The 17561-nt window shown below is 40.4% G+C and overlaps 1 protein-coding gene across 1 annotated transcript; it reads left to right on the forward strand.

The window, feature by feature from the left end:
* Nucleotides 1–576: 576 nt before the first annotated feature.
* LOC307013468 (semaphorin-4A-like) lies at nt 577–17022 on the forward strand (the record flags this gene model as incomplete). The annotated part of the gene is made up of 5 exons (XM_079640866.1): nt 577–761; nt 10603–10763; nt 10842–10904; nt 15311–15409; nt 16885–17022. The coding sequence occupies exons 1-5, from the start codon at nt 677–679 to the stop codon at nt 17020–17022; spliced, it is 546 nt and encodes a 181-aa protein (XP_079496992.1). The 5' UTR covers nt 577–676.
* Between the last annotated feature and the right edge of the window lie 539 nt (nt 17023–17561).

Raw genomic sequence — 17561 nt, forward strand, 5'->3', positions numbered from 1 at the left:
AATAATGTTGTATAGAATGTATCCCTTGTATCTGTGTGTTCATATTAATGTTGTATAAGATGTTTATCGTTGTCATGGCATTCCAGAGATAATACAAATAATCTGGGAAAGCACACATTTACTTGTGTTTTTGTTTTTCTATGCTAAAAGTTTCAACATTTTGTAAATGGGTGAAAATGAAATGGGTTTATTGGCCTTAGAGTACTATAAAGTCTCCTTTTTTCTTTCTTTCTTCCCCCTCCCTTTCCCCCCTCCTTTTCCTCTTCTTTCCCCCACCTAGCAGTCCCTTTTTGATATAGCCCAATATCACAAATGTTACTTTTGTCTCAGTGGACTTCACAGTCTGTACAGAATATAATGTTATTTATATTCTCTTGTTTTTATTTACATTGCATTTGATATCAAATCCAAAAGATATGGAAAGTAATCAGGTTACTTTTTATATCTTTAAACTCAGAATATGTTACTGATTTCATTTGTTGACATGTGTTGTAAGGCCTTTGCTGTAAAGGGGCGCTCCCTGACAGGATGATGACGGAGAAACCTCCGTCCACAGTGACAGGAAGTTGAGGTTTCTGAGTGTTTCTTCAGTCGCTCTCTGACAGTCTGCGCTGACAGTCGCTACGATAAGAGCTGCAGAGAAAAGTCCTCCATCTTCATCAGCTGCTCCTTCATCATGCCTCCGTCCCTCCTCTTCCTCCTCCTCTTCCTCCTGAACTCCTCCGTCTCTCTGCCTCCTCCACGAACCTCCTTCCTCCTCAGTGAGTCAGTCTGATGTTCCTTATTATTCTGTGTGTGTAGTATGTGTTTTATTTGATTATTTATGTTAATATTGCGATCTTATATATATATGAATATTGTTACCTTACGGTGCATCCTTGTTTCCTCCCGATGTTTCATCCTTTCCTTACGGTGTATCCTTGTTTCCTCCCGATGTTGCATTTTTTCCTTACGGTGTATCCTTGTTTCCTCATGATGATGCATGTTACCTTACGGTGTATCCTTGTTTCCTCCCGATGTTGCATCCTTTCCTTACGGTGTATCCTTGTTTCCTCCCGATGTTGCGTTGTTTCCTTACGGTGTATCCTTGTTACCTCACCATGTATCCGCCTTACCTTAAGGTTTATCCTTTTTACTTTACGATGTTGCGTAACAAGTTTTTACCAAACGATGCAGCCTTGTTACCTTACGATGTATCCTTGTTACCTTACGACCCTATGGTAAGAATGGTTGTTTGTTACCTTGCGTTGTTACGGTTGTGACGGTTCATTGTTTCAGCGACAACGTGGCATTGTGCGTGACTGCGTGGGGCAGAAACGTATAAAACACGGTGTTGATATTTCTGTTTTTTGCATCTTATGAATTTACCGATGTTTCGACCGGTGGATAAACGATTTGGTTTCAGGGTGTTTTGAGAAAATTACTTGGGTATTCTTTTAGGTGAAAGCGGTAGTTTGTGGGAAAGTCTTTTAGTTTATTCACAAAAACATTTTCCAAGGTTTTTGTGAATGTACATTAGTGAGGTGTTTTCTTTCATATACGTACTATCGCGTACATTCTTATCATTAATTCCCCGCCGCCTACAATAATCCTAGAAAGCTGTATGAAACCCACCGTCACCAGGATTAAAGTTACACATTAGGAATAAAGTAAACAGCTCAACAACATAACATCGGGCTGGTGGGTTTAACGAGGAAACCTTTCAGTGTCAAACTATTTGTGAATAAACTGTGAAGTGAAAATGGAGAAGTTACAGATCCAATCGGATGCCAGTCACTTCCTGTGCGTGTGTGTGTGTGTGTGTGTGTGTGTGTGTGTGTGTGTGTGTGTGTGTGTGTGTGTGTGTGTGTGTGTGTGTGTGTGTGTGTGTGTGTGTGTGTGTGTGTGTGTGTGTGTGTGTGTGTGTGTGTGTGTGTGTGTGTGTGTGTGTGTGTGTGTGTGTGTGTGTGTGTGTGTGTGTGTGTGTGTGTAATCAGATCATAGTCGCTTAGCTTTTTGTCCATATGAGAAAAAGATGCATGATCACTATGTTTGTCAGAGTAAGTTTTTTTTGTTCAAACAACATTATTGAATATTTAATTTCTTATATTTTACTCGTTTTGAAGATCAGTTAAAGTAGAAAAGTGTTAAAACTTCACACCCTTACACCAATAACAACTAGAAACATGTGCTGTGACTTAAATAGGCCGTCACACTCATTTTCTGATGTATATCAGTATGTAGTGTCTATTTTAAAGAGTCCTCTCCTGCTGATGTTCAGGTTTATATCAGTATGTAGTGTCTCTACTTTAAAGAGTCCTCTCCTGCTGATGTTCAGGTTTATATCAGTATGTAGTGTCTCTACTTTAAAGAGTCCTCTCCTGCTGATGTTCAGGTTTATATCAGTATGTAGTGTCTCTACTTTAAAGAGTCCTCTCCTGCTGATGTTCAGGTGTATATCAGTATAGTGTCTCTACTTTAAAGCTGCAGCACCTCTTCTCACCCTCTGACGGAAACCAGAGCTACTTCAGAGTGTTTGTGGTTAGTGATATCATTTGAGGAGCCAGCAGCACTTCCTGCTCCGACTGAAGCTGGCACAGGAAGTGACCACGTGTTGCAGGGTCTCATTTCACAGACAAAGACTCAATGCAGTTTTCAACATCACATATGTTCCTCTCAACTGTTGGTCACACGTTTCTCATATATTGAGTCACATACTCACGAAGCAAGTTTGTCAAATTGGTAAAGTTTTGTAATGTACTCTGTGTGCAGAATATACAAGATATTATTATATTGATGCATTAAAGTGTTCATCACTTGTAAGGCTGCAGCTGGTAAAGGTGGAGCTCATCTGAACTACTCTAATCCAGACACATGAACATGTATCAATCTGAATCTGGAGAGGAAGTAACGCTGTCTGATTAATGCCGTGCACTATGAAGAACCGTCTTGACCTCTGAGGTGCAGTAAAGTTCATCTGTACTCAGGTGAAGTACTTTCAAGCATCGTTAATCTAGAAAGACATGTGGATAAGTGGAGCTGCAGAACTCTGGATGTGATTCTCTCTGAAACAGTGTGTATACGATGTTCATGAACTCAAACTCCCCCTCGGACGTGTTGCGGTCTCATGAAACCCATCTGAGTCAGAGAGGAAAGAGAAGTGCCGACCAGTCAAAGGAGAACCACGATGTCCAACAGCTCCTTACACAGAGTGATGAGCCCTGTGATGCACACATTACAGAGGGCGATCACAGTGTGAATACTACCATCGAGTATATGTAGTACACATTACAGAGGGCGATCACAGTGTGAATACTACCATCGAGTATATGTAGTACACATTACAGAGGGCGATCACAGTGTGAATACTACCATCGAGTATATGTAGTACACATTACAGAGGGCAATCACAGTGTGAATACTAACATCGAGTATATGTAGTACACATTATACAGAGGGCGATCACAGTGTGAATACTACAATCGAGTATATGTAGTACACATTACAGAGGGCAATCACAGTGTGAATACTAACATCGAGTATATGTAGTACACATTATACAGAGGGCGATCACAGTGTGAATACTACCATCGAGTATATGTAGTACACATTACAGAGGGCGATCACAGTGTGAATACTACCATCGAGTATATGTAGTACACATTACAGAGGGCAATCACAGTGTGAATACTAACATCGAGTATATGTAGTACACATTATACAGAGGGCGATCACAGTGTGAATACTACCATCGAGTATATGTAGTACACATTACAGAGGGCGATCACAGTGTGAATACTACCATCGAGTATATGTAGTATACATTACAGAGGGCGATCACAGTGTGAATACTACCCTCGAGTATATGTAGTACACATTAGAGAGGGCGATCACATTGTGAATACTACCATACGAGTATATGTAGTACACATTAGAGAGGGCGATCACATTGTGAATACTACCATCGAGTATATGTAGTACACATTACAGAGGGCGATCACAGTGTGAATACTACCATCGAGTATATGTAGTACACATTACAGAGGGCGATCACAGTGTGAATACTACCATCGAGTATATGTAGTACACATTACAGAGGGTGATCACAGTGTGAATACTACCATCGAGTATATGTAGTATACATTACAGAGGGCGATCACAGTGTGAATACTACCATTGAGTATATGTAGTACACATTACACAGAGGGCGATCACAGTGTGAATACTACCATCGAGTATATGTAGTACACATTACAGAGGGCGATCACAGTGTGAATACTACCATCGAGTATATGTAGTATACATTACAGAGGGCGATCACAGTGTGAATACTACCATTGAGTATATGTAGTACACATTACACAGAGGGCGATCACAGTGTGAATACTACCATCGAGTATATGTAGTACACATTACAGAGGGCGATCACAGTGTGAATACTACCATCGAGTATATGTAGTATACATTACAGAGGGCGATCACAGTGTGAATACTACCCTTGAGTATATGTAGTACACATTAGAGAGGGCGATCACATTGTGAATACTACCATACGAGTATATGTAGTACACATTAGAGAGGGCGATCACATTGTGAATACTACCATCGAGTATATGTAGTACACATTACAGAGGGCGATCACAGTGTGAATACTACCATCGAGTATATGTAGTACACATTACAGAGGGCGATCACAGTGTGAATACTACCATCGAGTATATGTAGTACACATTACAGAGGGCGATCACAGTGTGAATACTACCATCGAGTATATGTAGTACACATTACAGAGGGCGATCACAGTGTGAATACTACCATCGAGTATATGTAGTACACATTACAGAGGGCGATCACAGTGTGAATACTACCATCGAGTATATGTAGTACACATTACAGAGGGCAATCACAGTGTGAATACTACCATCGAGTATATGTAGTACACATTACAGAGGGCGATCACAGTGTGAATACTACCATCGAGTATATGTAGTACACATTACAGAGGGCGATCACAGTGTGAATACTACCATACGAGTATATGTAGTACACATTACAGAGGGTGATCACTGTGAATACTACCATCGAGTATATGTAGTACACATTACAAAGGGCGATCACTGTGTGAATACTACCATCGAGTATATGTAGTACACATTACAGAGGGTGATCACAGTGTGAATACTACCATCGAGTATATGTAGTACACATTACAGAGGACGATCACAGTGTGAATACTACCATACGAGTATATGTAGCACACATTACAGAGGGCGATCACAGTGTGAATACTACCATCGAGTATATGTAGCACACATTACAGAGGGTGATCACAGTGTGAATACTACCATCGAGTATATATAGTACACATTACAGAGGGCGATCACAGTGTGAATACTACCATCGAGTATATGTAGTACACATTACAGAGGGTGATCACAGTGTGAATACTACCATCGAGTATATGTCGTACACATTACAGAGGGCGATCACAGTATGAATACTACCATACGAGTATATGTAGTACACATTACAGAGGGCGATCACAGTATGAATACTACCATACGAGTATATGTAGTACACATTACAGAGGGCGATCATAGTGTGAATACTACCATCGAGTATATATAGTACACATTACAGAGGGCGATCATAGTGTGAATACTACCATACGAGTATATGTAGTACACATTACAGAGGGCGATCACAGTGTGAATACTACCATCGAGTATATGTAGCACACATTACAGAGGGTGATCACAGTGTGAATACTACCATCGAGTATATATAGTACACATTACAGAGGGCGATCACAGTGTGAATACTACCATCGAGTATATGTAGTACACATTACAGAGGGTGATCACAGTGTGAATACTACCATCGAGTATATGTCGTACACATTACAGAGGGTGATCACAGTGTGAATACTACCATCGAGTATATGTCGTACACATTACAGAGGGCGATCACAGTATGAATACTACCATACGAGTATATGTAGTACTCATTACAGAGGGCGATCATAGTGTGAATACTACCATCGAGTATATATAGTACACATTACAGAGGGCGATCATAGTGTGAATACTACCATACGAGTATATGTAGTACACATTACAGAGGGCGATCACAGTGTGAATACTACCATCGAGTATATGTAGCACACATTACAGAGGGTGATCACAGTGTGAATACTACCATCGAGTATATATAGTACACATTACAGAGGGCGATCACAGTGTGAATACTACCATCGAGTATATGTAGTACACATTACAGAGGGTGATCACAGTATGAATACTACCATCGAGTATATGTAGTACACATTACAGAGGGTGATCACAGTATGAATACTACCATACGAGTATATGTAGTACACATTACAGAGGGCGATCACAGTGTGAATACTACCATCGAGTATATCTAGTACACATTATACAGAGGGCGATCACAGTGTGAATACTACCATCGAGTATATTTGTGTTATCCTTATTTAAACTAAATGAAACACATTTGTAATTGATTCACAGCAGATGAAATACTCCACCTTCTTCACGTGAGTATGCTGATGATAGCCTGCTAACCTGTGCTAAGTCAGTGCAGAGAATTCAAAGCCACGTCTACGTTTCATTCATTTTTTAAATGGCTTAACGTGGTGCGCAGTTCAGGACGTCCTGCATCATGTAGTGTCTCTACTTTAAAGAGTCCTCTCCTGCTGATGTTCAGGTGTATATCAGTATGTAGTGTATCTACTTTAAAGAGTCCTCTCCTGCTGATGTTCAGGTGTATATCAGTATGTAGTGTCTCTACTTTAAAGAGTCCTCTCCTGCTGATGTTCAGGTGTATATTAGTATGTAGTCTCTACTTTAAAGAGTCCTCTCCTGCTGATGTTCAGGTGTATATCAGTATGTAGTGTCTACTTTAAAGAGTCCTCTCCTGCTGATGTTCAGGTGTATATCAGTATGTAGTGTCTCTACTTTAAAGAGTCCTCTCCTGCTGATGTTCAGGTGTATATCAGTATGTAGTGTCTCTACTTTAAAGGGTCCTCTCCTGCTGATGTTCAGGTGTATATCAGTATGTAGTGTCTCTACTTTAAAGAGTCCTCTCCTGCTGATGTTCAGGTGTATATCAGTATGTAGTGTCTCTACTTTAAAGAGTCCTCTCCTGCTGATGTTCAGGTGTATATCAGTATGTAGTGTCTCTACTTTAAAGAGTCCTCTCCTGCTGATGTTCAGGTGTATATCAGTATGTAGTGTCTCTACTTTAAAGAGTCCTCTCCTGCTGATGTTCAGGTGTATATCAGTATGTAGTGTCTCTACTTTAAAGAGTCCTCTCCTGCTGATGTTCACGTGTATATCAGTATGTAGTGTCTCTACTTTAAAGAGTCCTCTCCTGCTGATGTTCAGGTGTATATCAGTATGTAGTGTCTCTACTTTAAAGAGTCCTCTCCTGCTGATGTTCAGGTGCATATCAGTATGTAGTGTCTCTACTTTAAAGAGTCCTCTCCTGCTGATGTTCAGGTGCATATCAGTATGTAGTGTCTCTACTTTAAAGAGTCCTCTCCTGATGATGTTCAGGTGTATATCAGTATGTAGTGTCTCTACTTTAAAGAGTCCTCTCCTGCTGATGTTCAGGTGCATATCAGTATGTAGTGTCTCTACTTTAAAGAGTCCTCTCCTGCTGATGTTCAGGTGTATATCAGTATGTAGTGTCTCTACTTTAAAGAGTCCTCTCCTGCTGATGTTCAGGTGTATATCAGTATGTAGTGTCTCTACTTTAAAGAGTCCTCTCCGGCTGATGTTCAGGTGTATATCAGTATGTAGTGTCTCTACTTTAAAGAGTCCTCTCCTGCTGATGTTCAGGTGTATATCAGTATGTAGTGTCTCTACTTTAAAGAGTCCTCTCCAGCTGATGTTCAGGTGTATATCAGTATGTAGTGTCTCTACTTTAAAGAGTCCTCTCCAGCTGATGTTCAGGTGTATATCAGTATGTAGTGTCTCTACTTTAAAGAGTCCTCTCCTGCTGATGTTCAGGTGTATATCAGTATGTAGTGTCTCTACTTTAAAGAGTCCTCTCCTGCTGATGTTCAGGTGTATATCAGTATGTAGTGTCTCTACTTTAAAGAGTCCTCTCCTGCTGATGTTCAGGTGTATATCAGTATGTAGTGTCTCTACTTTAAAGAGTCCTCTCCGGCTGATGTTCAGGTGTATATCAGTATGTAGTGTCTCTGTTCATGCGTGTGAGATCAGAAAAAGACCTCTGTAGCTCTGAACCACTTCCTCTGAAAGATGATATTCATATCCTCTCTTCTGACCTGGTCTCTGTTCTCGCTGTAAACTCCGAGAACAACCGCACAATATTAATATCTAGCGTTTCTTGGTAGGGTGCATGCTGGGAAGGCTTTTCTGGTTCAAGATCTCATGATCAAACCTGCAAGATGTGGTTAGAGCTTTGCTGTTTCACTTTAAAGGTCAGCTATTCTGATATTCTTTCTCAGCACCTATATCACAGGTCTCAGATGAATACATAACCTGTCTCTGATTGGCTGAAACACCAAACAGATCATTGCAGCATCCCATAATCCCCTCTGTTTCAGCTCTGTTCAGAGGTGGGAAGTAGTGGAGTACAAATACTTTGTACAGTATTCTGGTATCAGTACTATCCAAAACTTATTTTTCTGACCTCTTTTTACTTTCTACTTCTTACATGTTGAACTCAAATACCTGTACTTTCTACTTCTTACATGTTGAACTCAAATACCTGTACTTTCTACTTCTCACATGTTGAACTCAAATACCTGTACTTTCTACTTCTCCCATGTTGAACACAAATACCTGTACTTTCTACTTCTTACATGTTGAACTCAAATACCTGTACTTTCTACTTCTCACATGTTGAACTCAAATACCTGTACTTTCTACTTCTTACATGTTGAACTCAAATACCTGTACTTTCTACTTCTCACATGTTGAACTCAAATACCTGTACTTTCTACTTCTTACATGTTGAACCCAAATACCTGTACTTTCTACTTCTTACATGTTGAACTCAAATACCTGTACTTTCTACTTCTTACATGTTGAACACAAATACCTGTACTTTCTACTTCTTACATGTTGAATACAAATACCTGTAATTTCTACTTCTTACATGTTGAACCCAAATACCTGTACTTTCTACTTCTCACATGTTGAACTCAAATACCTGTACTTTCTACTTCTTACATGTTGAACCCAAATACCTGTACTTTCTACTTCTTACATGTTGAATACAAATACCTGTAATTTCTACTTCTTACATGTTGAACCCAAATACCTGTACTTTCTACTTCTCACATGTTGAACTCAAATACCTGTACTTTCTACTTCTTACATGTTGAACCCAAATACCTGTACTTTCTACTTCTCACATGTTGAACTCAAATACCTGTACTTTCTACTTCTTACATGTTGAACTCAAATACCTGTACTTTCTACTTCTTACATGTTGAACTCAAATACCTGTACTTTCTACTTCTTACATGTTGAACCCAAATACCTGTACTTTCTACTTCTCACATGTTGAACTCAAATACCTGTACTTTCTACTTCTCACATGTTGAACACAAATACCTGTACTTTCTACTTCTCACATGTTGAACACAAATACCTGTACTTTCTACTTCTTACATGTTGAACCCAAATACCTGTACTTTCTACTTCTCACATGTTGAACTCAAATACCTGTACTTTCTACTTCTTACATGTTGAACCCAAATACCTGTACTTTCTACTTCTTACATGTTGAACTCAAATACCTGTACTTTCTACTTCTTACATGTTGAACTCAAATACCTGTACTTTCTACTTCTCACATGTTGAACTCAAATACCTGTACTTTCTACTTCTCACATGTTGAACACAAATACCTGTACTTTCTACGTCTTACATGTTGAACTCAAATACCTGTACTTTCTACTTCTTACATGTTGAACTCAAATACCTGTACTTTCTACTTCTTACATGTTGAACCCAAATACCTGTACTTTCTACTTCTCTCATTTTCCAAACAGGCTGGTTCCTTTAGTCTGAATGTGTGTTTGGTGGCGTGATCATTATTATTTAGAGTCATTGCGTGCCTATTGATTTGAACACGATCCGTGTATCCATCATTTCCTGGTCTTCTCTAAAGAAGAGGGACCAATGGAAACGTTGTCATGTTGCCGTTGGTCACCATGGAAACATTCATTAGCTAACAATGACATTATTGTTCTATTAATATAAAGGGAGGTCAGGTACTCTTTAAAACAGCTGCTAGTTATGGGTACTTTTTACTGAAGTACATTTCAAAGCCTCTTTACTTTGACTTGAGTAAAGAAGTTTAGTCAGTACTTCTACTTTCACCAGAGTATTTTTAAACATGAGTATCTGTACTTCTACTTGAGGAAAGGATGTGTGTACTTTGCCATCTCTGCCTGTTAAACTGTGTGTGTGTGTGTGTGTGTGTGTGTGTGTGTGTGTGTGTGTGTGTGTGTGTGTGTGTGTGTGTGTGTGTGTGTGTGTGTGTGTGTGTGTGTGTGTGTGTGTGTGTGTGTGTGTGTGTGTGTGTGTGTGTGTGTGTGTGTGTGTGTGTGTGTGTGTTCAGACTCTGCAGAGCGCCCCCTGGTCCTCTTCCGCCCCCCTGACCTCCTGAACAGCACAACCTTGTTGCTAAGCGACGACGGCTCCACGCTATTCGTCGGGGCTCGGGACGCTGTGTTTTCATTGGATGTCAGCCAGAGTGATGTCATCAGCGAGAAGAGAAAGGTGAGCCCTGTCTACTATATCCCCCATGATGCTTTGTGGTGATGATGGATGTTTAGTGTCTTCTCTTTCTGTCTCCAGGTGGAGTGGCGTCCGTCACAGAGTGAAATCACTGAGTGTCAGAATAAAGGGAAGGACGCTGAGGTGATTACAACCTTTATTAAGTGATATATTTACGTTTCTGACAACAAATACTTCTGCAAAAGATATAACAGGTCTTTCTGGTCCCTGACCGAATAACCCAGGTCCGGTTGTTTTCTTATCTTATACAACATTCATCCCATAACTTCAGGATTACATTTCACCTTTGCTCATGCTGATGGTGCGTTCAGGTGTCTCTTAAAGTCTCAGTTAAGGGTTCCTTTAGATAAAAACACCTTAAGTTCAGGTGTCTCTTAAAGTCTCAGTTAATGGTTCCTTTAGATAAAAACACCTTAAGTTCAGGTGTCTCTTAAAGTCTCAGTTAATGGTTCCTTTAGATAAAAACACCTTAAGTTCAGGTGTCTCTTAAAGTCTTAGTTAAGGGTTCCTTTAGATAAAAACACCTTAAGTTCAGGTGTCTCTTAAAGTCTTAGTTAAGGGTTCCTTTAGATAAAAACACCTTAAGTTCAGGTGTCTCTTAAAGTCTCAGTTAAGGGTTCCTTTAAATAAAAACACCTTAAGTGCAGGTGTCTCTTAAAGTCTCAGTTAAGGGTTCCTTTAGATAAAAACACCTTAACTTCAGGTGTCTCTTAAAGTCTCAGTTAAGGGTTCCTTTAGATAAAAACACCTTTAGTTCAGGTGTCTCTTAAAGTCTCAGTTAAGGGTTCCTTTAGATAAAAACACCTTTAGTTCAGGTGTCTCTTAAAGTCTCAGTTAAGGGTTCCTTTGAATAAAAACACCTTAAGTGCAGGTGTCTCTTAAAGTCTCAGTTAAGGGTTCCTTTAAATAAAAACACCTTAAGTGCAGGTGTCTCTTAAAGTCTCAGTTAAGGGTTCCTTTAGATAAAAACACCTTAACTTCAGGTGTCTCTTAAAGTCTCAGTTAAGGGTACCTTTAGATAAAAACACCTTTAGTTCAGGTGTCTCTTAAAGTCTCAGTTAAGGGTTCCTTTAAATAAAAACACCTTAAGTGCAGGTGTCTCTTAAAGTCTCAGTTAAGGGTTCCTTTAGATAAAAACACCTTAACTTCAGGTGTCTCTTAAAGTCTCAGTTAAGGGTTCCTTTAGATAAAAACACCTTTAGTTCAGGTGTCTCTTAAAGTCTCAGTTAAGGGTTCCTTTAGATAAAAACACCTTAAGTTCAGGTGTCTCTTAAAGTCTTAGTTAAGGGTTCCTTTGAATAAAAACACCTTAAGTTCAGGTGTCTCTTAAAGTCTCAGTTAAGGGTTCCTTTAGATAAAAACACCTTAACTTCAGGTGTCTCTTAAAGTCTTAGTTAAGGGTTCCTTTAGATAAAAACACCTTAACTTCAGGTGTCTCTTAAAGTCTCAGTTAAGGGTTCCTTTAGATAAAAACACCTTTAGTTCAGGTGTCTCTTAAAGTCTCAGTTAAGGGTTCCTTTAGATAAAAACACCTTTAGTTCAGGTGTCTCTTAAAGTCTCAGTTAAGGGTTCCTTTAGATAAAAACACCTTAAGTTCAGGTGTCTCTTAAAGTCTTAGTTAAGGGTTCCTTTGAATAAAAACACCTTAAGTTCAGGTGTCTCTTAAAGTCTCAGTTAAGGGTTCCTTTAGATAAAAACACCTTAACTTCAGGTGTCTCTTAAAGTCTTAGTTAAGGGTTCCTTTAGATAAAAACACCTTAACTTCAGGTGTCTCTTAAAGTCTCAGTTAAGGGTTCCTTTAGATAAAAACACCTTTAGTTCAGGTGTCTCTTAAAGTCTCAGTTAAGGGTTCCTTTAGATAAAAACACCTTAAGTTCAGGTGTCTCTTAAAGTCTTAGTTAAGGGTTCCTTTGAATAAAAACACCTTAAGTTCAGGTGTCTCTTAAAGTCTCAGTTAAGGGTTCCTTTAGATAAAAACACCTTAAGTTCAGGTGTCTCTTAAAGTCTCAGTTAAGGGTTCCTTTAGATAAAAACACCTTAAGTTCAGGTGTCTCTTAAAGTCTTAGTTAAGGGTTCCTTTGAATAAAAACACCTTTAGTTCAGGTTTCTCTTAAAGTCTTAGTTAAGGGTTCCTTTAGATAAAAACACCTTAAGTTCAGGTGTCTCTTAAAGTCTTAGTTAAGGGTTCCTTTAGATAAAAACACCTTAAGTTCAGGTGTCTCTTAAAGTCTCAGTTAAGGGTTCCTTTGAATAAAAACACCTTTAGTTCAGGTTTCTCTTAAAGTCTTAGTTAAGGGTTCCTTTAGATAAAAACACCTTAAGTTCAGGTGTCTCTTAAAGTCTCAGTTAATGGTTCCTTTAGATAAAAACACCTTAAGTTCAGGTTTCTCTTAAAGTCTTAGTTAAGGGTTCCTTTAAATAAAAACACCTTAAGTTCAGGTGTCTCTTAAAGTCTTAGTTAAGGGTTCCTTTAGATAAAAACACCTTAAGTTCAGGTTTCTCTTAAAGTCTTAGTTAAGGGTTCCTTTAGATAAAAACACCTTAAGTTCAGGTGTCTCTTAAAGTCTTAGTTAAGGGTTCCTTTAGATAAAAACACCTTAAGTTCAGGTTTCTCTTAAAGTCTCAGTTAAGGGTTCCTTTAGATAAAAACACCTTAAGTGCAGGTTTCTCTTAAAGTATTAGTTAAGGGTTCCTTTAGATAAAAACACCTTTAGTTCAGGTGTCTCTTAAAGTCTTAGTTAAGGGTTCCTTTAGATAAAAACACCTTAAGTTCAGGTGTCTCTTAAAGTCTCAGTTAAGGGTTCCTTTAGATAAAAACACCTTAAGTTCAGGTCTCTCTTAAAGTCTTAGTTAAGGGTTCCTTTAAATAAAAACACCTTAAGTTCAGGTGTCTCTTAAAGTCTTAGTTAAGGGTTCCTTTAGATAAAAACACCTTAAGTTCAGGTGTCTCTTAAAGTCTTAGTTAAGGGTTCCTTTAGATAAAAACACCTTAAGTTCAGGTGTCTCTTAAAGTCTAAGTTAAGGGTTCCTTTAGATAAAAACACCTTAAGTTCAGGTGTCTCTTAAAGTCTTAGTTAAGGGTTCCTTTAGATAAAAACACCTTAAGTTCAGGTGTCTCTTAAAGTCTTAGTTAAGGGTTCCTTTAGATAAAAACACCTTAAGTTCAGGTGTCTCTTAAAGTCTTAGTTAAGGGTTCCTTTAGATAAAAACACCTTAAGTTCAGGTGTCTCTTAAAGTCTAAGTTAAGGGTTCCTTTAGATAAAAACACCTTAAGTTCAGGTGTCTCTTAAAGTCTTAGTTAAGGGTTCCTTTAAATAAAAACACCTTAAGTTCAGGTGTCTCTTAAAGTCTCAGTTAAGGGTTCCTTTAGATAAAAACACCTTAAGTTCAGGTGTCTCTTAAAGTCTTAGTTAAGGGTTCCTTTGAATAAAAACACCTTAAGTTCAGTTGTCTCTTAAAGTCTAAGTTAAGGGTTCCTTTAGATAAAAACACCTTAAGTTCAGGTGTCTCTTAAAGTCTTAGTTAAGGGTTCCTTTAGATAAAAACACCTTAAGTTCAGGTGTCTCTTAAAGTCTTATTTAAGGGTTCCTTTAAATAAAAACACCTTATGTTCAAGTGTCTCTTAAAGTCTTAGTTAAGGGTTCCTTTGATAGTACCCTTCGGGAAACTCTGTCCTCGATGTGTTCATGAGCTCCAGGTTTAACATCATGGACGTTGATGTGTGTTGGAACCTGTTCAGAGGTTGGAAGTATTGGAGTACAAATACATTGTTACTTTACTTGATTTGAACACGATCCGTGTATCCATCATTTCCTGGTCTTCTCTAAAGAAGAGGGACCAATGGAAACGTTGTCATGTTGCCGTTGGTCACCATGGAAACATTCATTAGCTAACAATGACATTATTGTTCTATTAATATAAAGGGAGGTCAGGTACTCTTTAAAACAGCTGCTAGTTATGGGTACTTTTTACTGAAGTACATTTCAAAGCCTCTTTACTTTGACTTGAGTAAAGAAGTTTAGTCAGTACTTCTACTTTCACCAGAGTATTTTTAAACACGAGTATCTGTACTTCTACTTGAGTAAAGGAGGTGTGTACTTTTGCCATCTCTGGTCCCTGTGTCTCTCATGTTGTCCTCTCTCAGGTGGACTGTCCTAACCTCATGTTGTCCTCTCTCAGGTGGACTGTCCTAACCTCATGTTGTCCTCTCTCAGGTGGACTGTCCTAACCTCATGTTGTCCTCTCTCAGGTGGACTGTCCTAACCTCATGTTGTCCTCTCTCAGGTGGACTGTCCTAACCTCCTGTTGTCCTCTCTCAGGTGGACTGTCCTAACCTCATGTTGTCCTCTCTCAGGTGGACTGTCCTAACCTCATGTTGTCCTCTCTCAGGTGGACTGTCCTAACCTCATGTTGTCCTCTCTCAGGTGGACTGTCCTAACCTCATGTTGTCCTCTCTCAGGTGGACTGTCCTAACCTCATGTTGTCCTCTCTCAGGTGGACTGTCCTAACCTCATGTTGTCCTCTCTCAGGTGGACTGTCCTAACTTCGTGAGCGTCCTCTCCCAGGTGAACTCGTCTCACCTGTACGTCTGCGGCAGCTTCGCCTTCAGCCCCCACGACGCCTTCATCGTACGTGAATCACTGAAACTCACTTTCCTTTCTGCTTCAGTTTCGCTGGTGGTGGAAAAATAACCATGTGTAGTTTCTCAAGTATTGTGTGTTATTAACTTTGTGAAAAGCTAAATATAAGATCTGAGTACTTCCTGTCTATCACTGACTGATATAAATTATGGATCTTCCAGTGACTCTGTGACTCTGTGACTCTGTGGCTCTGTGACTCAGTGACTCTGTGGCTCTGTGATTCATTGACTCAGTGACTCTGTGACTCTGTGACTCTGTGGCTCAGTGGCTCTGTGACTCTGTGACTCTGTGACTCTGTGACTCTGTGACTCTGTGACTCTGTGACTCTGTGGCTCAGTGACTCTGTGACTCTGTGACTCTGTGGCTCTGTGGCTCAGTGGCTCTGTGACTCTGTGACTCTGTGACTCTGTGACTCTGTGACTCTGTGGCTCTGTGGCTCAGTGACTCAGTGACTCTGTGGCTCTGTGACTCTGTGACTCTGTGGCTCTGTGGCTCTGTGGCTCAGTGACTCAGTGACTCTGTGGCTCTGTGACTCTGTGACTCTGTGACTCTGTGGCTCTGTGGCTCAGTGACTCAGTGACTCTGTGGCTCTGTGACTCTGTGACTCTGTGACTCTGTGACTCTGTGGCTCTGTGGCTCTTTGACTCTGTGACTCTGTGACTTTGTGACTCTGTGACTCGGTGGCTCTGTGGCTCAGTGGCTCTGTGACTCTGTGACTCTGTGACTCTGTGACTCTGTGGCTCTGTGACTCTGTGGCTCTGTGGCTCTGTGACTCTGTGACTCTGTGACTCTGTGGCTCTGTGGCTCTGTGACTCAGTGACTCTGTGGCTCTGTGGCTCTGTGACTCTGTGACTCTGTGACTCTGTGACTCAGTGGCTCTGTGGCTCTGTGACTCAGTGGCTCTGTGGCTCAGTGACTTTGTGGCTCAGTGACTCTGTGGCTCAGTGACTCAGTGACTCTGTGGCTCTGTGGCTCTGTGACTCAGTGACTCTGTGGCTCTGTGACTCAGTGACTCTGTGGCTCTGTGACTCTGTGACTCAGTGGCTCAGTGGCTCTGTGGCTCAGTGACTCTGTGATTCTGTGACTCAGTGACTCTGTGATTCTGTGACTCAGTGACTCAGTGACTCTGTGACTCAGTGGCTCAGTGGCTCTGTGACTCAGTGGCTCAGTGACTCTGTGATTCTGTGACTCAGTGACTCTGTGATTCTGTGACTCAGTGACTCAGTGACTCTGTGACTCAGTGGCTCAGTGGCTCTGTGACTCAGTGACTCTGTGATTCTGTGACTCAGTGACTCTGTGACTCAGTGGCTCAGTGGCTCTGTGACTCAGTGGCTCAGTGACTCAGTGACTCAGTGATTCAGTGACTCAGTGACTCTGTGACTCTGTGACTCTGTGACTCTGTGACTCAGTGGCTCTGTGACTCAGTGGCTCTGTGACTCTGTGACTCTGTGATTGGTCTTCAGGACGCAGAAAGCTTCTCTCTGGTTGGACTCGTCGATGCTAAAGCTAAGCTACGCTGTCCGTTCAGCCCGCTGCAGAGAAACAGCGCCCTCACCGTGGGTCAGTCTGAACGTCCGTTACTCAAGATGAATACACATTAACATCATGAAGAGCAACAGAGAATCATTCCTTTCCAGAGCGTTCTGACCTGAGGCCTGTACTACGAAGCCTGGATATGTTTGAGTCACATACTGTATGCAGAAGGATTATTTGAAGCAACACATTAAGTTGAGGAAACACTCGAGTCAAATGTAATGAAAGTCAGATGGTGTCTTAGACGGGGCAGTGATATCATAAACCTGTTAATGTACGCATTCAAACACTTGTTCTGTTACCAGCTGTATTCACCTTGCAGGTGCAGCTATGTGGCTTTGATCCTGGAGAAAGTGTTTAAGTCATGGATGTTTAAAGTTTAACTTCTTCATATGTCTAATATTATAGTTGACTTTTCATTCAGGAAGTATGACGCTGCGCTGTCAGTACGCTTCTTCATGTTTGTGATTGGTCGAATGTTGCTAGCCCCGCCCCTTGAACGCGCTCTCAGCCAGACGGAGAAACCCTGGCTTGAGTTAACGAGTTGATAACCAGCGTCGTAGGACAGTTTAGCGAGAGCGCGTTTGTTTTAGATTAGGTAAACCGG

The sequence above is a fragment of the Notothenia rossii genome (genome assembly GCF_949606895.1).
Source record: "Notothenia rossii genome assembly, chromosome: 7".
Classification (NCBI taxonomy): Eukaryota; Metazoa; Chordata; class Actinopteri; order Perciformes; family Nototheniidae; genus Notothenia; species Notothenia rossii.